The 22,960-nt window shown below is 39.5% G+C and overlaps 1 protein-coding gene across 2 annotated transcripts in view; it reads right to left on the minus strand.

Annotated features, from left to right (window-relative positions):
• Positions 1 to 3,865: 3,865 nt before the first annotated feature.
• galt (galactose-1-phosphate uridylyltransferase) overlaps positions 3,866 to 22,960 on the minus strand; it is a 32,210-nt gene continuing 13,115 nt past the window's right edge. The window contains exons 8-11 of one of the 2 annotated variants that reach the window (XM_028601751.1): positions 17,338 to 17,470; positions 15,117 to 15,200; positions 4,928 to 5,082; positions 3,866 to 4,684 (exon numbers count right to left, since the gene is read on the minus strand). In XM_028601751.1, the coding sequence (XP_028457552.1) occupies positions 4,589 to 4,684; positions 4,928 to 5,082; positions 15,117 to 15,200; positions 17,338 to 17,470 (468 nt within the window). In that variant the 3' untranslated portion in view covers positions 3,866 to 4,588. The remainder of the gene's footprint in view (positions 4,685 to 4,927; positions 5,083 to 15,116; positions 15,201 to 17,337; positions 17,471 to 22,960) is intronic. The other variant, XM_028601750.1, reaches the window with a different exon arrangement.

Consider the following 22,960-nt stretch of genomic DNA (forward strand, 5'->3'; position numbering starts at 1 on the left):
ACCGTTTAGTGATTTATAAACCAGTAGAAGTATTTTGAAATCAATTCTTTGAGGCACTGGAAGCCAGTGTAGAGACTTCAGTACTGGAGTGATGTGATCCACTTTCTTGGTTTTAGTGAGGACTCGAGCAGCAGCGTTTTGAATCAGCTGCAGTTGTCTGATTGATTTTTTAGGGAGACCTGTAAAGACACCGTTACAGTAGTCAAGTCTACTGAAGATAAAAGCATGGACAAGTTTTTCCAGATCCTGCTGAGACATAAGGCCTTTAACCCTTGATATATTTTTAAGGTGATAATAGGCTGATTTTTTAATTATGTTAATGTGGCTTTTAAAATTTAGGTCTGAGTCCATGACTACACCAAGATTTCTTGCTTTGTCTGTTGTTTTTAACATTGTCGTTTGAAGCTGACTTTCAATCGTTCCTCTTTTGCTCCAAAAACAACCACCTCCGTTTTTTCTTCATTTAATTTAAGAAAGTTTTGGCACATCCAATCATTAATCTGTTCAATGCACATATTTAATTGTTGTATTGGGCTATAGTTCCCTGGCGATAAGGTTATGTAAATTTGTGTGTCATCCGCATAACTATGGTAACTTATTTTGTTGTTTTCCATAATCTGAGACAGTGGAAGCATGTAGATGTTGAACAGAAGAGGCCCCAGAACTGAGCCTTGGGGAACTCCGCACGTCATATTTGTATGTTCAGATGTATAATTACCTATAGACACAAAGTAGTCCCTATTCTTTAAATAGGATTCAAACCACTTTAGTACTGAGCCAGAAAGACCAATCCAGTTTTCCAATCGGTCAAGCAATATGTCATGGTCTATCGTATCAAATGCAGCACTGAGATCAAGTAATACTAAGACTGAAATTTTGCCACTATCTGTGTTTAAGTGGATGTCATTAAAGACTTTAACAAGAGCCGTCTCGGTGCTGTGGTGTGGTCGAAAACCTGACTGGAAGGCATCAAAACTGTTGTTTAGCGATAAGAAAAGGTTGAGTTGTTGAAAAACCACTTTTTCTATGATTTTACTTAAAAATGGAAGGTTTGATATTGGCCTATAGTTGCTCATTAGTGTCGTGTCTAGATTGTTCTTTTTTAGGAGTGGCTTGATGACTGCAGTTTTCAGGGCCTGTGGGAAGATACCTGAGAGCAGAGATGTGTTTACAATCTGTAGAAGATCAGAAGCCAAACAATTCGAAACATTTTTGAAAACACCCGTTGGTAGAATATCAAGGCAACAGGAGGAGGTTTTCAGATGTTGTATTATGTCCTCCAGGTTTTTAAGGTTGATCGTATGAAATTGTGTCATGTTGGAATTTGTTTTGCGTGCACACTGTGACAACACATATCTTGTACTTGATATGGAAGCACTGACTGTTTGTCTAATTTTCTGAATTTTAACCGCTCTGGCAGTGATAATGTGGGTTTAGAATGATTCGTAACATTTTTATAATTGTAACAATGAGGCACATAAAAACATTTATCGGAGTAAAAGTATTAAACTCATCGAAAATGTGTACTGAAGTAAAAGTGGAAGTAGGAGAAAAAAATGATACTCCAATAGAGTACAGATACAGCCTTTTAGTACTTAAGTCCATTAGTGAAGTAGTTCTACTTCGTTACTATACATCTCTGGTGTGTGTGTGTGTGTGTGTGTGTTTGTTTGGAATGTCAAAACTACTATCAAACTATTCAATTAAAACACAAAAAAGCTACACTTTTATGAATTGTTGATAAAGCGAATTGATCCCTGGCTGAACTGATCCTTGATCACTTTTGTAATATCCCCCTGTCTCATCAACTGCTCCTGCTTCTAAGTCTACTGCCTGCTTACTTGTTTAGGCACAAACATACTTGCTTACAGCATCAGAATGGGAGACCACCAGCCTGCTCATGAAATTACAGTTTACGAACAGCATTGCATGTATCAATTTGAGTGTTTTGATGTATTAATTATCCATTATGTGGGCTGGCACAGCTGTTACACAGCAATGACCATTATCTCTATACACAGGCAATGATTTACAGGAAGTAAAGAGGAGCAGGTCATGTTGTGACATTATGTGTTTATGGACTGAACATCTACACTGAAAATTATTGGGTGCAGCAGAGTGGTGTTTAAAGATATGAAGCCCAATTGTACGCGCCAGGAAACACTTGCCACATCATGGCAAACAACCCGCTGAAGTGTCCTTGAGCAAAATACGGAGCACCTTTTTGCCCTAAGGGTACTATTCTGTAGCTGACCCTCCCTGCTGAAGGAGAGAAGAGAGATAGCATATTTAAAGGTATTGGTATAATCTAAAGCAGAGTCAGATTCTCAGCCTAAATCCAGTTTGCCTGCTTCACTTTTTAAGCAACACTACCATCTGCTGTTGTCATGGTGAGAGCACACCCGATTTAACATTAAATGATTAAATGAATTAACTTGGCATTTATAATTGCATAGCTTACAATCACCTGATACGTCCCGTTTTTACTTATTCACTTGTAGTGCTTAATGTAATATGGTCGGAGGATGCAAGTATCTCAATCCACATACATCTTTTAGCTCACTGGGTCTTTGCCTACCCCCTCTCCAGGGCTCGCAGTAATCCCTTTAGGGATTTCATTAGTTACAACTGAGTATTTATTTGATTTCCCCGCATAAACTATCCTAATAGACAGCTGATATTAAGCTAATAAATGTAATAGTAGTTAATTATAATGATGTAATTAGAATAAACCTTGCATGTAAATTAGACATTCATACCACTCTGTTTAATACACTCCACAGCATGGTTTTCTGTGTCACACTAAAGTACTCGACGAGGAGTTGGACAGATCCAACACTGATTCTGAGACAGTATGTCTGGACTACTATCATTCTTTAGCCTCTGCTGTATGGTCAGAGTCGCAACCTCCCACACATGGAAACTAACTCTGCAGCTGGTTTCCAATCTTGTGATGTTGCCTTTCCGTGCATCCTTAGTTTGAACATTACATCATCGGTAGTGTGATATACATACAGCAGTCAAACTAAAGGATACGGTAATGTTTTTTTTTTAAATGCTTTTAAACAATGCTCACATGCCCATGCTCTATGTACTAACCACAACACTTGAAATAAATGTCAACCTATCCTTTAATGTGTTGACCCTGTCAAAGTCTGCACACAGTCTCTGTCCATGGTGGTGAAAGATTCACCTCAGCTCTATCTCGCTGTTCTGAAACACTGAACTCAGGCTGTGTCTCTCTCCATGGTGCTGAAATATCATTCATGACGAAGCTATTCCCTACCCCTCTAAACACATTTAATTCAGTTTCATTCCATGTCACCCATTGGAAGGTGTAGGTTGAATAAGTGTAATTAATACAGCTGTCAGTGCAGTAGTGTAAATACCACCTAAGTATACCAAACATTCTGTATATAATTCTAGACATGTTCCAACTTTATTAGCTATATGTTTTACGTGTTTCAAACTTTAAATATGGTGTTGTTGATGTTCAAAAACACAACTGAAGCTGCCTAATAGGGATGCCATGAAGTAAACTTAATGTTAAAGGTGCAGTAGGTAAGACTTATAAAACTTACTTTCTGTCATATTTGCTGAAACTGACCCTATGTTCGAGTAGAACTATATGAAGCAGGTAATAAAAATAAAAAAATCTGGCTCCTCTGGCACCACCTACAGCCTGTAGTGCGATTTGCAAAAATCCACAGCTCCCTGTTCAGATGCACCAATCATGGCGGGGGGTCTAACTGCATGTCAATCACTGCTCATGCACACTCATTCATTCTCCCTTGTGGGGGGAGGGGCTTAGGAGACCATTTTGGGCTTTAGCAGAAAGGGGGGAGGGACTGAGAAGTTGTCGATGTTAAAAAAATGTGGCTAAGTCCTGGATCTTCACAATCCTACCTACGGCACCTTTAATTCAGGATAATACTGACTCTATTAACGTAAGCAGGTAATATGAAATCTGTTAAATCATTTGTTTTATCTATACAATTAAGCATTACACTGTCACACCCTTTAAGGCTGAACGCTGTCACACTGTTAACTACTTAAATAATTATTTTCCATGTAAAAACATTCTCAAGCAACAAAGGTATTCATTTGAATCACAAATAACTCATTGTGTTGGAAAAGAATAAGCTTGTTGTTGAAAGGCTTTCAACATAACAAAACAACAAACTGTTTAATTTCAACAGAAGGGACAGCGAGAAAAAAAAATAAATGTTCTCTCATTATCTCCCTTAAACATGGATGAGGAGTTTCATAGCACATTTATTTTGAAGTCTATTTCGTAATTACAGTAAGAAGCCCAGTACTAGCTTTGTGGGAAGAAAAATGTATTGAAAATATATACATATACTGTGTATTGTGCAAGTAAGAATATCTTCAAGCCCTGTGTTCGCAAAGGCACTTTAACATGTTGCACCACTTCAGAGAAGTTACATATAACAAAGTTTAAATGTTATTTTTTTTATAGTAATTCCAAAACAAAAGCCATACATTATCATGGATATATATCCAAAATGTACAGTATATGGGGTTTAAATGAAGCTGTATTTGTCCCATCTCTTCTAACCATCACATTTTACTTTTCTCCATCTTTCTCTTTTCCTCCTCCTTTTTCCAGGTTCTCTCTGGTTTTATAGTGTTCCTCTGGTAGATTCTGTAGGTTCTCAGCAGCCTAAAAATACAAGGACACAGCAGTGCCAATCTTTTATACAGTTTTAAAGACAAATATATGAATAGTGAGCAAATCCACTGCAATCGTGATTTAGCATTATATTTAGTATGTTGGGAAAGAATCCCCTTTTGATGATGGGCCTGTGATGGCCTAGGGTAAAAACAAAGCCCCTGACATCACATCTCAAAATGTACTACTTCGAATCAGTGTAATTAACAAATGAGAAACCTTGTATAAATTCACCTGTTCAGGGGTGAGGTCCCTTTGCTCCTGGGCAAGCATCTCATACCCCACCATAAACTTCTTAACTGTAGCTGAACGCAGCAGAGGAGGGTAGTAGTGAGCATGCAGCTGCCAATGAGAGTTGTCTTTGTTCAAATGGGGGCCAGTCGGGGCACCTGAATGAAGAGAGGGAGAAGTTAGACTGGAGACACAGAGCCAGCTTTACTCAGTCAATCAGAGTCTGTTTTCACACTGATGTCTGGTCGGCAAAGATGATTCAGATGGGTTGAGGGTTTTACAGTCTTAAAAATTAAGCCATATTTGTGACGGTCTAGTAAAACTGCACAACAGAACACCAGGCATATTTCCCGTCAGCTTAAACCTGTTAAGAAACGGCTGACATTCCACGCTTTTTGGTCTAAACGACAAACCCAAATTAAAAGGGGTACAGTTCCCACATACTTTGACACTCAGGTGTGTGCCTGGTTTCAATGGAAAGGAAACACTCTTGAGTTTCTTTTAGAAGTGACAGGGTGATTCTAGGCCTTACTGACATAGAGTTACAGAGCCTGGAATGGAGGTTTTTATTTCCCTCCAAGTCATTCATCTGTAAAATCTGTCTAAAATACACTGCTGTAAACACATCTGGTGAGATACAGACAACACAAGGCCATAGCCACATGTGTCAGCTTACTACTGAAAACGATTTGAAGTCAAAAGACTCAGAAATTGATTTCATATGAAATTCTACATCTAAGTTTCTACAGATATGTCTGTGCGTTTTTGTTTTGTGCCATTTGGAGACTCCAAAAGGGACTTTGGTTACCAAGACTGCATACTGAGTTTCAAAGCCTTATAACTTGAGAACCCCTTTGCCTAGAAACATAATCTTGGTATCTCATGAAAGCCATGTATTTGGATTTGATGTCAGTCTTTTAGGCACAGCATTACATAAGCATAACCACACAAAACCTATATTTTCTTCTATTCCGCCTAAGAGATTTTGATAAAAAAGGGCAAACAAACTGCACTGGCAAGGTTTTTATATAGAAATATTAGAAAATAGAAAAACTAAACTGTGCAAAATACAAAAACACACACACATGAATGATAAAATAAAAGTATTTACATAGTGGACCACAGATGCAAATTAGCTGTAACACTGGTACAGGGTACGGTGTCACACAAACGTCTTGAAATTAGAAATTGTTCTGGGTGTGCCATGTGTTGTAACAGTCCCTGTTTATTGTGAAGCAGGGTCCCTTCCATCGAGAAAATCCTCCTCAGCTTCAGAGTCCACAGACCAATATAGTATATAGTAGATTTACCTCCACCGTAAACCACTTTTTCCCCCGAACATGTTTACAAAACTTCTACAATAAATCTCTGTAACTAACGTGTGCGTAATCCAACTAGAAAGATGTTTTCTGCGAGGGCGTACGTGTTACGCACAGGCTATAAAGGTTCTACGCACGGCTATACCAGGGCACAACCTAACTTGATGGCACATTATCATATATGGTTAGAATCGTCTCCTTATCGGCTAAAGAGGTAGGAGGGTCTCGAACCATGAAATTGTTACTGGTAGAGACAACTGTCGATCGAAACGAGGGTGGTCCAAATTAAATGCAGAGATATCTTTTGCTTCTCAGATGTCTGTCTCTGTCCTCCGGGAACCTGTTGACTCATGAGAGGTGTTGTTTGATTCGTAAGACTTTGCAGAACAAATGTAACACCCAAATGTAGCGTTCCATGTCTCGCATGAGAAGTGAGAGTCAAAACACTACCATGTCCGGTAGTGAGCTATTGTTTACCGTTTTTATGTTGTAATTCGGTCAGAAACTTCAAGATTGTGAGACTAACAGCTAGTTTGGGATAAACTGGCTTGGATATTACATTTGCTTGGACTCTTGGGGATTTATGAAAACAATTTTTTTTGGACAATTTCACCGAAGTGGATAAAGGGAAGAATGTGCAGGTATGTAAGCACACTTGAATCAGCGCTGTCCTTTTCAGTGTTATTGCAACTAGATTACCGTTTTCTAACTGCTATAAATTATCTTATGTTTTGTGTGTGGGCTTAATGGAATCCTGAGAGTCTAAGCTTTCAACCGATATGCTGAATGACCGTATATTTTGAAGATTTAATGCTTCAAAGTTATAATGAAATTTATGCAGCGTCCATTTTCAGCAGAAGTGTGCTGTCCACGGTACAGTGATCCCTGAGAGGCACTGTTTTATATCAGTGTGCAAGGTATATTTAAGTATGGTTGACCATAGCAACAATGATTCTTCTTAATGCAATGTTACAAGTTAAGTCTCACTGGTGAAATGGACCAAACTACAAGTTAAACCGACTGAAGAAGAAAAAAAAAAAATGATTGTGGTAAATGGCAATGGTATAAGCTCGGTAAAACACTCTGAGTTGTGCTTATATTGAAAATAAAGGACTTGGTAGAGAACATCAGGACATCTTGTTGTGTATTATCTGCTACTGTACATAGGGTTCAACACTAAAAACTTGCAAAGTGCCAAATGGCAGTAAGATTTACACAAATATGTACACAATATACTGTACACATTTACTCAATGTTTCTGCAAAAGTGGAGGACATGTAAACACACACACACACACACACACACACACACACACACACACACACACACACACACACACACACACACACACACACACACACAGCACAATGACAGCACGATCAAACACTTGGCTAATTAAGGGTATGCATAGCCAGGACATAACAAGCTAATTTATCTATCTGCCATGCACACCACATGAACAAGGCCCTCTGCTTATTAACGCCTTTAAGCTGTAGACCAGACAGCTCCCTATCAGGGAGCTCACAATGTAAATTAAAGAAGCAGCCAGAGTTGACTATGTGGGCAATAGAGCAATAATCTTACAAGTGTAATGAAAAAAAACCCAATCCATTCTTTCAGAGATTGTATGTTTTATATCACGGCCACTGAAACATATCCACTCTGATTAGCTGGCAGGGGTCTACTAAAAACGTTTAACTAGACAGTATAACCAGACACACACATTCTAAATAAATACAGTATTAAACTGTAGGCAATCAGCAACAAGTGTACGCTTCAGTGGTTTGGCTAAAGAGCTTTCAGTTTGTGTTGTGTAGGTTGTGCAACCAATACAAAAGTAGATAAACAGCCAAATGAGAAATGTACAAATTCAATTTTAATCCTATTTCATATGTATTTAACATTTAAATACAGTGGGGGAAATAAGTATTTGACCCCTTGCTGATTTTGCAGGTTTGCCCACTTACAAAGAATGCAAAAATCTACAATTTTAATCATATGTACATTCTAACAGTGAAAGACAGAATCCCAAAGAAAATTCCAGAAAATCACATCATATGAATTTATTAAAATTGATAACCATCTGATGAGGAAAAACAAGTATTTGACCCCCTGGACAAACAGCAAGTATTCTGGCTCCTACAAGCCAGTTAGTCTTTCTTTAAGACACAGCCCCAATCCGAACCAATTATCTACATCAAATATACCTGCCTCACCTCGTTACCTGTATAAAAGACACCTGTGAACACCCAAACAACCAGCATCCAACATCACTACCATGGGCAAGACCAAAGAGCTTTCTACGGACATCAGGGACAAGATTGTTGATCTGCACAAGGCTGGGATGGGCTACAAGAGAATCAGAAAGCAACTTGAGAGAAAAGATCAACTGTCGGTGCAGTTATCAGGAAATGGAAGAAGCACCACACCACCGCCAACCTCCCTCGGTCTGGGCCTCCACACAAGATCTTGCCTCGTGGGGTGTCCCTGATCATCTGAACGGTGAGGAATCATCCCAAAACCACAAGGGGGGAACTGATGAATCAACTGAAGGCAGCTGGGACCACAGTTACAAAAGAAACGGTTGGTAACACACTACGCCGTCATGGATTGAAATCCTGCAGCGCACGCAAGGTCCCCCTGCTCAAGAAGAAACATGTACAGGCCCGCATGAAGTTCGCCATTCACCACCTGGACGACTCAGAAGAGGCCTGGAAGAAGGTGATGTGGTCAGATGAGACCAAAATAGAACTTTTTGGCCTCAACTCAACTCGTCGTGTTTGGAGGGCAAAAGAACACCGAGTACAACCCAAAGAACACCATCCCCACCGTCAAGCATGGGGTGGCAACATCATGCTTTGGGGGTGCTTTTCAGCCAAGGGGACGGGACAACTCCATCGTATTGAGGGGAGGATGGACGGGGCCATGTATCGTGGAATTCTGGACCGACATCTCCTTCCCTCAGTGAGAGAGCTGAAGATGGGTCGAGGATGGGTGTTTCAGCAACGACAACGACCCTAAGCACACCGCCAAAGCAACAAAAGAGTGGCTGAAGAAGAAGCACATCAAGGTTCTGGAGTGGCCTAGCCAGTCTCCAGACCTGAATCCGATTGAAAATCTTTGGAGGGAGCTTAAAATTCGAGTTGCCAGGCGACAACCTCGGAACCTGAATGATTTGGAGGCTGTCTGCAGGGAGGAGTGGGCCAACATCCCTGCCGAAATGTGCACAAACCTTGTCACCAACTATAAAAACCGTTTGACATCTGTGCTGGCCAATAATGGCTTTTCTACAAAATATTATCATGGTGTTTGTCCAGGGGGTCAAATACTTGTTTTTCCTCATCAGATGGTTATCAATTTTAATAAATTCATATGATGTGATTTTCTGGAATTTTCTTTGGGATTCTGTCTTTCACTGTTAGAATGTACATATGATTAAAATTGTAGATTTTTGCATTCTTTGTAAGTGGGCAAACCTGCAAAATCAGCAAGGGGTCAAATACTTATTTCCCCCACTGTATAGTCTTTGTTGCCTGTGGTACTTTCAGACCTAAGTGGGACGTAATGAGGTGATCAGAAATTAGACTTATCTCTCTATAAAAAACACAAAAGAAATCCAAGACCTATTCACAAGAAGAGCTTTTCCGTTGGTTTCCTGACAATGGGGGGGCTGATCAGACACAGAGACAACGGGAGGTTGACATAAAGGAAACTAATGGACGTTAAAAGAAAAGGGAAGAACAAAGAAAAGACTGAAGAGACCAGATAAGAAATGAATAGAGACAGATGCTCCTATTAGTAGACAAGTACCTACTTTTAAACTGTTTTGGGGTGTGTTTGTTTTGCTGCAACTGTGTGAGCATATAAGAGAGCTAACTTACAAAATATCTTTGGATAGGGTACCAGCAATCGTAAGATTTACTGGGGTACCTGTGTCACTGTCTCTCTGTCTCTCCTGTGTCCTTGTCCTCCATCCAGCCAGTTAATACGGTCTGTAATGTGTTGTGTGTTTTCTTCCTGAAGGAATAAGCAGGTAGCTTGATCTAATCCTTGATTTCCCAGGTGACTCAAACTTCATCCAACTGCTAATGAGCTTAGCCCAAAATAAAAGCTGTCTGCTTCGAAATGAGCAAAAAAAAATAAAGCACAAACACAGATGGGGAGATAAGGCAACTCATTATGTGAGCCAGGTTTGTGTGTGCGCTTATGTGGATGAGAGGAGTGTGCGATACCAAATAAGGTGGTTAGTGTGTGCAGCATGTCTATGAGTGCATGTGTGACGGACAAATTGTGCTAACGCACTACAGCACATCAGTTAATATCTCCGCAGATTCCCTTAATCCACCTTGATTAAGTTAAAATAACACCATTGTTTTGGGAGTTAAAAGAATTGTTCTGCCAATTAAAAGGATCATGGATGTATTATAAGAACTGATACAGCGTTAAAGGCGGGGTCCTATTCATTACTATGAAAGTTGCTCAGTGGCGCATGAAGCACGAATGTTGGTGGCATGAAGCCATCGTAAAGCCAAAAAATCTGTATATAATTACCAGGATGATTGGCAGTGCTTCCACACTGTGCGGCCTATAGAGCAGGCGCACTAAAGACTTCTGCTGGCTCGAGCCAGCTACATCCGGTTTAGCGCTCTGCTAACTTGAATGGTGATTAAATGATTTAATCGTGCAGCTCTCAAATTTGATCCGAATGGATCAAATTCTGATAGTGAAACGAGTCATTTCTTAGGGGCTGTGACAAAAAATTGTCTAATGTTACAAATGTCCCTTTCCCCATGTAAGTCAATGGGTAAAAAGTCTTTTTGGGCCAGAGGGCATCACATGAATGACTCTGGAGTTGTAATTCCAGTGTATAGCCACTATTTCTAATTTGCTTCAAGGCCCGGCCAGCACACTTCCTGGGGGCCTGATTAGGATGGGTAACATGTTACATTTCCCATTGTCAGAGGATCATGAAACTGCTTCTGCCATCTTAAATTCTCCTCAAGGACACATCTACGGTGTCTCATTCAGTTAACTTTATTGTCCACACTGTGGAAAGCTGTCTTTGGCTTTACCACGTTGAGCTAAAAACAATTGACGATTCAATTAGCACAAACAGCAGGGACACAGTATCAACAAGCAACATGCTTTACATTTTACCGAGGCCTGTCAAACATCTATGCCAAATACTGCTTAATCAATTACTTTATACATTGGTTAGGTGACATTATCCTGATGGCAATACTATGAAGGTCTAATTTTAACTGTATTGTTATTCATTTCAAAATGTTATTTAACACTTGTATTTACCCATTTTTTGGCAGAACATTCCCCTCATTTCTCCCCTAGCCATGTCAAAGAAATCTCTGTTTGCCACAGAAAATAAGGTGAACCAACTACCTGTGTATAACCTTTAACACATTGCTGTGTCATGGAGTTTATTCTCTAAAAATCAATCTAAAAAAGAAAACGCACACAAGATTAAAGCCAGAACCTAACACAAGATCTGTAGGCGGCTACACCACAGGCAACTTTAGACTGAGATATGGCTTCAAAGATTGGATGTCTGATAAAATAAAAAGAAGAAAGTGAGTCAAAGGCTGTGTCCTCAAATGCCCTGTGTCCTTTAATCCACACTACAGTTTGAGTATATCATCTAAATTAAACTAGTCAGACTGTGCACACCTCATTGGCTTAAGTCTATTAATGAAAGATGAAAGAGATCACAAAAAGCCCATCATTTGGAATTGGAGGAGTAAAAAAACAAAAACAAAGGCAAAACAACACTTGTTGACAAGCACAACTGCAAAGATCTTAAAGTGATCAGCGCTTGGTGAGAAAGAGATATACAGCCTGATAAACTGATTCTATCAAAACTATTGACTAGGTTGCCCCTGATCGTTTGTCTATGTTGAAATGGTGCAGACGGACACCATTCATCTTAAAGGTATTATTTCTTTGATTTATGAAAGTTCTTTTAATTCAACATAGGCAATCTCTGATGCTACTACATTGTCTGAACTAAACTACAAGCCTACAGCTCCGCTTTGAACTAACTTTAGCGTGCAAACATGCACCAAATGACAATGCTAACATGATGTTTAAAGAGTATAATGTTTACTGTGTGCACCATCTTAATGTTTAGCTAATTAGCACTTGAGTATAGATATAGGCTTTATGTTTGACAGAGAAAACTGCCCTATATGTGTACAAGTTGTCTTGGTAGTGCATCTAAAATCAAGCTGCAGTGTTTATCTTCCCAGCCTGCACATCATTCTGAATAAGAATGCACTCAGTGAACAGTGCGGGTTCCTTTCTGTTAACAACTCAGTGAGACACAACTGTTGCAGGGATTGAACCTGCAACCTTTAGCTTCTTACAAGGACTACTCTGACCACTCAGCTGTGATGACACTGCTCTCCTTTCTGTCACACATCACTCATTGCATCACTGCACTCTGCTAACCTTTTGTTCCAGTGTAAACCCGACGCACAGCTCACAATAGGTATTTTCCATCACTGTCTCAGTACAGGTAAATATCAGCCAGGGCCTGCGCTGAGTTTTAGATTAATGAGCGGAACAGCTGTTTTGATGGCAAACACCTTTCTATAGAAAGCTTACAGTCTTTGTGTGTTTGTGCAAGCTGCTTCTTCACATCAGGCCAATTAAACTCTTGCCTGGCCATGCGTGGTTAAAAGAAGATGAATACCTGTATCTTGACTGTTGTGAGGTGAGGTATTTCAAAATAGATTCATTTTGGATTTTATCATCTGAGATCTATGAGAAATGTGTTTTTCACTCTGCATGTCCTGTCAAAATAAAAAGGTGATTTGGCCCTTATTGCAAAGGTGACATCTCCCAGCATTTTTTGTATGTTTGCTTGCTTATTCACTTGCTCTTTGTCTTGTTACTGGTTCTTTCATTTCCTCTGACTGTGGTGTTTGCTGTAATGCAAAAGTAATGGGAACTACAGGAAAATGGGTGCAGGATCCAAAGACACAATTGTAAAAAGCAACCTAAACTCCTCTATAATGTAGTGTAGTAGTTTAGTATTCTTACGTACAATGCTTAATGCACTATAATCTAAATTTAAAAGGTCTTTTGAACAGACAAACATTGTCATAAATCCAAATTTTAAGTATTGAGATTAATATGAAGCTAGAGATACTGTATGTAAAATGTGTATATCTAAGTTATTTCTCAAGCTTACATAACAGGGTTAGAAGTTTTCTCAGAACCAGAGGCTGAGCAAAGCAGCAGACAAAAGCAAAACATTCTTGCATTCGGTCTAAAATTATTATGAAATTTTTTTCTCTGAGGATATAAACCTGTGAGTCATCTCCAGAAAAAAATACAAACAAAACCTGGAAGGACAGGCAAGGAAAGACAAATTGATCTAACTCACATAAAAGTGGGAAACTTTTCCTTCAAGCGTTAAATATCCAGTAAAATTAAGAGATTAAAAAACACTGGGTTGGGTAAATTAACATTAAACTGCTCTTTCAATATTTTTACATCAGCAACGGTTCAAATGACCGTGTGTAATGTGAAAGGTGTCACTCATGGTGGCGAACCCACAGATAATTATCAACGTGCTCTGCAGTTTCTCTCAGGTCTACAAAGCATTTTACCGTCTTTCAGGTCATTGTTTTGGTTTTACGGTACAAAACTTTACTGTTTTCAATCTCAACGCTCTAATCACCATATTATATATATTACAGCAGCAGCTGGGAGCAGTTTTCAGCCAAAGGAAGCTTTAAAAACCCAGTGTACAATGCCTTCCTAGCATCGAATGGTACACAGACAATGTTAGCAATTGGCTATTGAACATTTGGTAGAGACCAAAATAGAGCTAAAAGGAAAGTGAATACTGGATTGATATTCACCAGGTGAAAGACACAGAACGCCTAATGAATGCTAATGTTCTATCTATCTGCTTAATGTGTAAATAAGCCATTAACTGCTAATAACAACTTGTTAACCCTGCCGTCAAGACCTTACAGTTTTCCTGTCTCCTCATGTTACTTTAAGTGATGGTAAATGCCTGGAATTACACCGTAAGTGCTCTTAACCTGTGAGAACTCCTGCTTTTCTTTGTGGTGATGTATGAGACAATACAAATGTGCTGATGTGTCTCAGTGTGCACTGAAGTGGTAATTAGTGGGTTACGCTGAAGCTGAAAGTTTTTTTTGTTTGTCAATTTATTACAGCGAAGATGATTGAAATGCAACAAGAGTTATTTAATGTGTAGGGAATGCACACTGCAGCTTAATTTACATACATCTTTCCAGTGGCATTGAACGGGCTAATCAATATTCAAACGTGACATCAATGCCATGTTGGTGCAGGATGTGAGCTAATGTAAAATTATACTTGAAAAGAAAAACACTTGGTACAACAATAGAAGTAATTTAAAATCCTGTCCGTGACTCAACTTCACTTATTCCACTGGGAGTGGAGCTCATTCACATATCAAACTGACTAAGTGAATTCAATTATAGCTGGCCCGATATGTGAACAGCCTCCAGTTTGTAGCAGTGTTTGTGTTCCAATCCACCAACAGATTATTCATGTATTTAGATTCAAATTATCTTTAATCTCTCCCACCATCTGTCTCTCTCTGCTGCTCTCACTCTACAAAACAAACTTTAAACAGGTTATCAAAACTTATTGTTTTTAAAGGGCAACTATTGTATAGCATTTTCAGGATTATACTTGCATTTTGTGTTTGTACTAGAACATGTTTACATGCTTTAATGTTTAAAAAACACTTTATTGTTCTCATACTGCCATGGCTGCTGCACCTGTATTCACCCTCTGTATGAGACGCTCTGTAGGACCTTTAACACTCCCACTCTCCCACTTTTTTGTCTTACCGTGCCAGCCCATGGAGTAGGGGAAAGAGATTTCAAACAGATTGTCATACTTGGTCAGCAATCGCTTCATAATGTCAGCCAGACCTGATAAAGACAGACAAAAAAGAGAAAGATGATGTGAGAAAACAGGAGGACGCTGGGTAGGAAGGAGAAAGAAGATTTGTTAATGAGTATTGTTAATAATGAACGACATGAGGAAGGGGAGCTGAAGTGAAGGCATGTAAGAGTAAAGACTAAGAAAAACGAACTGAAAATTGAGAGAGGACTGCACGTAACTAGAACTAGAAAAGCTGCATATTGAAAAGAAAAGCTTTTAATATATTCTTGTGGAAACATGAAATATAAAACACAATGCCTGAATACATGATGCAATCAGACAGACCAGAGACAGAAAAATATAGTGCATAGTTACATAAACACCAAAATCTGAAACATTCAAAGTTTCTGCCTGACTCAGATTTTCAAACCGATAAAAAGCATCAGATTAGGGATTCAAATTTGAAGCAAGTTCCTTAATCCATTATCTGCAACAATGAATAATAGACTAGTAATTAAATGGTTATACATTATAAAATGTGTTTTTGAAAGCATGAAAAGCATGAAATCTTTATTCAACAACTGCTATTTACATCTCAACCCAAATAAATTGAGTATTATGAATTGGGTAACACATTGGGTATTTGTATCATTATTTTAATAAACACACTGTTTGTAAATTATGTCAGCCATGAATTAAAAATAATGAAATGATATAAAGCAACGAAAACAAAATCAAAATTATCAGCTTTGTCATTTTCCAACAAATGGCCAAACACAATTTAAATTACACTAGAATAAACACAATTATTTGCATTTCCAGGCTTTATTCCAGAACAAGCAGCACACACAGCCCATCATTATCCAACAGTAACCCTGATCTGGATTTTATTCAACAATATAAGAATATCCATATACAAAAGGTATACATAAAAGCTTCTTTTGTGTTTTTTTATTTTTATTGGTAGATCCCTTTTCCAGGGACCAATGGTAAAAGAAACAATACCAGTAGCATGGTTGGATGCATTCAAACATCCAACAAGACACCTTTCACTATGTCATATCGGTCATATTAAAAAACAGCTAAAAATACTCCAGAGAACTTATGTCATAGTAATACACAATAACTGTTGAGCCAACGTGTATTAACTGCCTATATTCAGTTAATACACTCTTGATTGAGCTATTTGTTAATGATGATTCATTGATTACTGAATTATTATTAACATTCCCACTTCAGAATCCAGCCTCAACAAATCCACCTGTCATTTCAAATGGCTGCAGCCTGCTATTCTGTGTTGATCTCCTCCCATGTTTATTGTGAAACAGTGGTAATGGGCCGTGTCTACAGAAGACACTTATCCCACCGATCCATCTTATCTGTGTGCCTTGGGCTTCACGCCTTCACAACACATTGGCTCAATCAGCTAAACAGACTGTCAGCTGTCGACAGACATCTTCTAAACAAGTTGATTCACAGAAGCAATGGTGTTTGTCCTTGAGAGGTAATGGTAGGTAATCTTACCAGATCTCTTCGATCTTAAGAGAAATTCATTATCTGCTACATCTGCTAAAGTCATTTAAACGACATAATGTTAGGGAGAAAGGGAAGTGAACGGCAATAAATAGCCAATTTGTTTAACAATCAGCAAAGCGTATACACTATATGATATTGGGAGGGTTGACAGGAAACAAATACATGGAACTGCCATAAACTTCAATGTACCACCTTTTAATTAGCATAATGTTAAAGGACGGAGACCGGCTGGAAACTAGACATCATCCATTCGTAATTAGCATCCAATAATTTATTGAGATGTAATTCATTTTTAATTTCCATAGTTTTATTGAGCTGAATCAAAACCACCGTAAACACCACTCCATTAACTGCAAGTAAAAATATGTTTCCTCCCTTGCGATGCTTGAATGTGCTGTGAATGACACACAAACACACACACACACACACACACACACACACACACACACACACACACACACACACACACACACACACACACACACACACACACACACACACACACACACACACACACACACACACACACACCCTTGGCCTGGAACCAAATCTGCAGGTTCCCCACTGAGCTGCTGGGTCACCTTAAACTAGTCTTAATTGCCTTAGCGCTTTCTCAGTCACTCGCTCTGTCGGTATCTTCACACTCACCCTCCCTCTCCTCTGTTGTCAGGTCACTGATCCTGAGTACATGTCGTCGTGGCAACAACAGTGTCTGGTAGGGCCACGTTGCCCAATATGGAACCACTGCCAGCCAATCAGAAGTCTCCACCACCACACGCTCCTAGAGAGAAGACAAAATGTAATTGTTTTTGAATGTGCAGGGAAGCAATAATATGTATGTGGTGTTTTATAGGTTGTATGCTTAACTGTGAGTTCTACTGGCAAAGTCACAAAAAAAAAAAAAAAACAGGTTCTGTTCCAGAAGAACATAACTTAAAAATCAAAGACATTTGTGATAATGCAAAATACTACTAAGTCCAACCTACAACCTGAAGCAACTGTACACTGTGCAGTTCACTCATTAAACAATAATAATGTAATATTGTTTTAACAAAGTAATGTTCAGTAAAACCAAAGCCAATGCTGGTTAAATATCAACAGCTTTGACAAACTGGAGCCAGTCGAGTGGCAAGCTATTAGAATCGACAGGGAAGTTTTTTTTAATTTCAGAGCCATCTTAGCAGTCAATGCATCAACTAAAAACCTAATACTCCACATTAGAGAGGACTGCTGGTCTTAAAACCATCTGTTTCTACTTTACTTGTTCTCTTATTTTTTCTCATCTCACGATTTTGTTTTTCCTGTTTTTTCTTGCATCCTTTTCTTTTATGCCGACTCTTTTTCTAATAGTCTTTTTAGGTAATTACTGTAAACTGTTTCAAAGATGAATGTTGATGAAATGACCATAACCACACGTTATAATGAATACACACATACAAATCAAGAAAGACAGTAATAACCACATGGACTGCTTTGGCTTATTAGGTCATCTTACAGCATCTATTCAGACCCATTACATGTTTAGACCAGAAGACAAACAAAAACAGGGAATACTAAAAAAACTGAGTGAAGGTTGACTGAGCACGTTCTTACTTTACAACACACTGAGTTCCAAATTGTTACAAAAAGGTCAGTCAGGATTGGCTGTTTGCAGCAAGAAGCCCTATTATCATAAACTGTTTAAATGCAGAATGTGTCAGAAGCTGAGATTTAACAAGCTGATGAGTGGGCACAAACACGACCTGACCTTGGTATTATAATTTAATCAGAAATAGATTAAGTGTGTGTGTGTGTGTGTGTGTGTGTGTTTGCCCTAAACAGCAGCAGGAATATGGTGGAAGTCAGCTTCATACTAATTCTAAATACACCACAGACATCTTTCTCTTGTTTTTTCTTTGCATTGGATTTCCGGTAATATTAACATGCATGTTAACATATATCAGTCTCATCACAAACTGAAAGGGAAATGCTGATGTGTCAAGGCCTCGGAGAAAAAACAACAATTTCCGGCAGGGTTGATCGACCGTAGGGTGTAGTTCTCAAATCTGTATTGATTGATTCTTTTTTGCCACCTGGGGCCAGAAGAACCACACTGCAAGCTGAAAAACACACAGCCCTGAGAGATAATCACCATATCATGTTGTTATGGCCAAGGTGTTAGCGAAAAACAGACTGCTTACACAGACAGCAGACGGAAAGCAACATTGGCATTCATATGCTTTTGGCCACCTGATGAATGCAAGTCAAATATGCATTTCCTTCAACCTTTGGTTTGGTCTTCACTAACTCCTGAGCCAAATGTCTGGCTCTTTAGCTGCTATGGTACACTATGTTCACTGGCTAGTCACTAACTTTGTCTGTCTGCTGTTTGATGCTGGGCAGGTAGCATACAGTAGATTCATCAGAGCTAGTTTGCTGAAAAGAGCTGGCGTCCTGCTGTTGGAAAAATAACAGCAATGAGACTGAACTATACAGTAAATGTGCCATGAAACCATAGAAATAGGCTAAACGAAGCCAGGTTATTGTCCGGTAGCTGGGTCTGAACCAACTGTATAACCGCATATATGCATATAAACTACGCACAAAAAGTAAGGACATTTGTGTTTGGTAGATTATTTCTTTGTTGTAACAATGCTTCTTGGCAATACATCTTATACCAATGGTGCCACATTTGTAAGGAAGATGCATTTGTGAGATGAACAGCAGAGCTGAGTATGTGGGTTGCGGCCATTAAAAAAGAAATTGCCAAATCTTCTCTGACAATGCCAAACAGCTTTTCTTTGTTGATTCTTCAATTCAATTTTATTTATAGTATCAAATTATAACAAGAGTTATCTCGAGACACTTTACAGATAGAGTAGGTCTAGACCACACTCTATAATTTACAAAGCCCCAACAATTCTAATAATTCCCCCAAGAGAAAAGCAGTGCGACAGTGGCGAGGATAAACTCCCTATTAGGAAGAAACCGGACAGACCCAGGCTCTTGGTAGGCAGTGTCTGACGGTGCCGGTTGGGGATGTGATGAACAGTGGCAGTAATAGTCACATAAAAGATAATGGAACAGTGTCTTAAAATGGTAGTCGTAGTAGTTCATGTCATATCAGGGCGCTGCAGGGCGTTATAGGATGTAGCGTGGCACAGCATAGCATGGATGGACCTAGAAGGAAGTAGCACGGTTCAGCAGGACGCAGCATGACATGGCAGGGCACCGCAAAGCTTAGCAGGGAGTGCAGCGGGACCACGGCGACAGCTGCAACCAAGATCTTGGTGCCAACGTACTCCAAGGAAATATGCTGGGTGAAAAAAAACCAACAAGGACTCCGGGGAGTAAACTCCTCAGAGCTAGGTTAGTAACAAGCATTTCTGGGATGGGATGCACACAAATGGAAAGGGAGAGGAGAGAGCAGCTCAGTGTGTCAAAGAAAGTCCAACAGCGTAACTAAGAGTGACAGGCTAAGGAGAGGAGCCTGATCTTGTTTGGTGGATTGGGTAATTGAAGTCTGAAGTAACAAGACATATTGGCAATTTCACAATTTATTCCTTTAACAAACAGGAGCGTCAGTAGCGTGTGGAAGAACCATACACAGCTACAACAGCCTGGAACCTCCTCTTCATGCTGGTCACTAGCCTGGTCACACACTGCTGTGGGATGGCATCCCATTCTTCAACCAGCATTTGTCACAAGTCAACCAACGTGGTTGTGTTGGTCACTCTGGCACGAACAGCACGCTCAAGCTGATCCCGCAAGAGTTCAATGGGGTTGAGGTCAGGACTGCTGGCAGGCCATTCCATCGGTTCCACTCCCAAATTCTGGAGGCAGTCTCTGCTAAACCCTGCTCTGTGGGGGCGAGTGTTGTCATCTTGGAGGATAGAGTTCGGTCCCAGACTATGGAGATATAAGATTGCCACTGGTTGCAGAAGTAGGCACCTGATTGTCAGCATCTGAGGGTACCAGAAGCTCAAAACAAGAGTCAATAGCAACAGCAAAGAAAAGCTGTTTGGCATTGTCGGAGACAATTTGGCAAATGTTTCATGGGCGCAACCCACGTACTCATTTCTGCTGCTCATCCCACAAATGCATGTTCCTTACAAATGTGGCACCATCTAAAGAGGAAATACTCAGGCTTTCCAATGGTATAAGATGTATTGGCAAGAATCATTGTAACAACAAATAAATAATCTACCAAACACAAATGGTTCCTATCTAGGTATCGATTTTCATATTACTTCACTGGTTATATCATTTTTACTGTGTAATGTTGCCAAGACTCAAGACAAATCATACCTTTATCATTGTTACTAGAAGATGGAGTCCAGTTACCTCAAGTAATTTCAACATAACTCTGCCCAACTCAACCTGATCAGAGGCATAATCAGCCAGAATAACTGAAAACACCTGCTGGGCCAGAGGTTTATAGACTGAACATGTTTTGGGCAATGTGGCAACTCAGTATTTAGCACTGCCATCTCACAGGAGTTCAGTCCTGTGAGATGGCAGAGTCCTGGGATCACTCTTCTTTACGTAACCTTTTAGTTCCAGAAATATCAATTATGTCTAGAACTGTGGGTGGATGAATTGTATGTTTTCTATTTTTACTCATTGTTTCTTTTGCATTTCCTGGTTTTATTACATTTTGTATTATGTCTTATTGTGCATTTAAACAATATGACAGTCAATTGTTTTATGATACGCATATGGTGTTCTATGTGAACAGTATGGAAACTAATTAAAATCAAAAAGAATGTTTGGCAGTAACCAGACACCAAAGCAAAGAGAGAGTGTTAGGGCATCCTGGGCCATGAATCTCCCAGAGCTTTGAACAAACTTGTCCAGGCATTAGTGCATAATTAAGGCATCTACAGGGAATGCTGTGGTGTTTAATAACAGTGGAGGAAAACACAGAGTAATCTAACTGAATCCTAAAGTGTTCTCTTAATGAACTGCAGTATATGATTCTACTTAGTGCCTGGTGCATTAACACTTTGGCTATAGCTTCAACAGATATTTTGAAATGGTCTAGATTTCAGCTTTCTCCTCCTCTTCAATGTCAACTTTCCTCACACTCTTTTTTTGCAACCATATATACGTCCTCCGCTGCCTTTAACAGGATTATAAAAGGAGCAGAATGAAAAATAGAAAAATAAGACAGAACCAGGATGGAGAGGGATGATTGAAGAGGGGGAGAGAGAGAGAGGAGGAAGTGGAGAATGTCCTAAAAGCAGTCACCTCACAGACTTCAAATCCCAGCGAGTTTTATTCAATTAGCTTAGAAAGTTTTTGTTTCAAAGTTAAGAGTGTCTCCAAGGAGCCGAACCCCAATTCAAACTCATCCAAACACTGCAGTGGGCCAATTTACTGTCCTAACCTTGGGTCAGAGAGACAGGAGCAAAAAGAGAGAGACACACACACACACACAAGCGGACAAGAACAAGTAGTTTAAGGCATTCTTGCAAACACACACACACACACACACACACACACACACACACACACACACACACACACACACACACACACACACACACACACACACACACACACAGACACTTGTGCTTCCACTCTGATTTTATAAAGATCAGTCCCCATGAGCAGATGTCTAGGAGATTCAAGTGTCTCCTCTACTCTTCTCGAAACCTTAATTCTCTCCCCATTCTCTCTCTCTCTCTCACACACACACACACACACACACACACACACACACACACACACACACACACACACACACACACACACACACAGTAGATCAGGTATATCAGCTCATTCCCTGAATGAATCAGTGGCTGTCTGACTTTTCCTTCTTACCTACATCTATCTGTGTGACTTTGTGTCTCTGTTCCTGTACTTACTCGTCTCCTTCCACTCCTTTGTGTCATTCTTTTGTTCCCTCTTATTCTCTGTTCATCGCCTTGCTTCCCTGCCTCCATCTTACTTTGTGCTCAACTCCATTGGCTCATTCTCAAGCCCATTCTCCCTCTCCAACTATTCTTGGAGAGGAAAGATATACTTTTCTTTGAGTGAATCAAAAGAATCAGCTTTAATTTGAGCATCAACAAAGAGTAGAAAGTCCCTCCTCTTGACATAGTCCCCAAGTGGACTTTTGCTTTGTGTGTAGAGTGGATAATCAACAAAAAGTATTGGCTATTATTTGTTGCAGGAAAGGAGTTGCTGGTCTAACTTTGTTGAGACGTTCTTTTGGTGTTAAAATAATCATTCTGTCTTGGTTATATTGTCTAGCGTGAATGCTAAACTCGATAGTTGCATATACAGT

The sequence above is a fragment of the Perca flavescens genome, chromosome 16 (assembly GCF_004354835.1).
Source record: "Perca flavescens isolate YP-PL-M2 chromosome 16, PFLA_1.0, whole genome shotgun sequence".
Taxonomy (NCBI): Eukaryota; Metazoa; Chordata; class Actinopteri; order Perciformes; family Percidae; genus Perca; species Perca flavescens.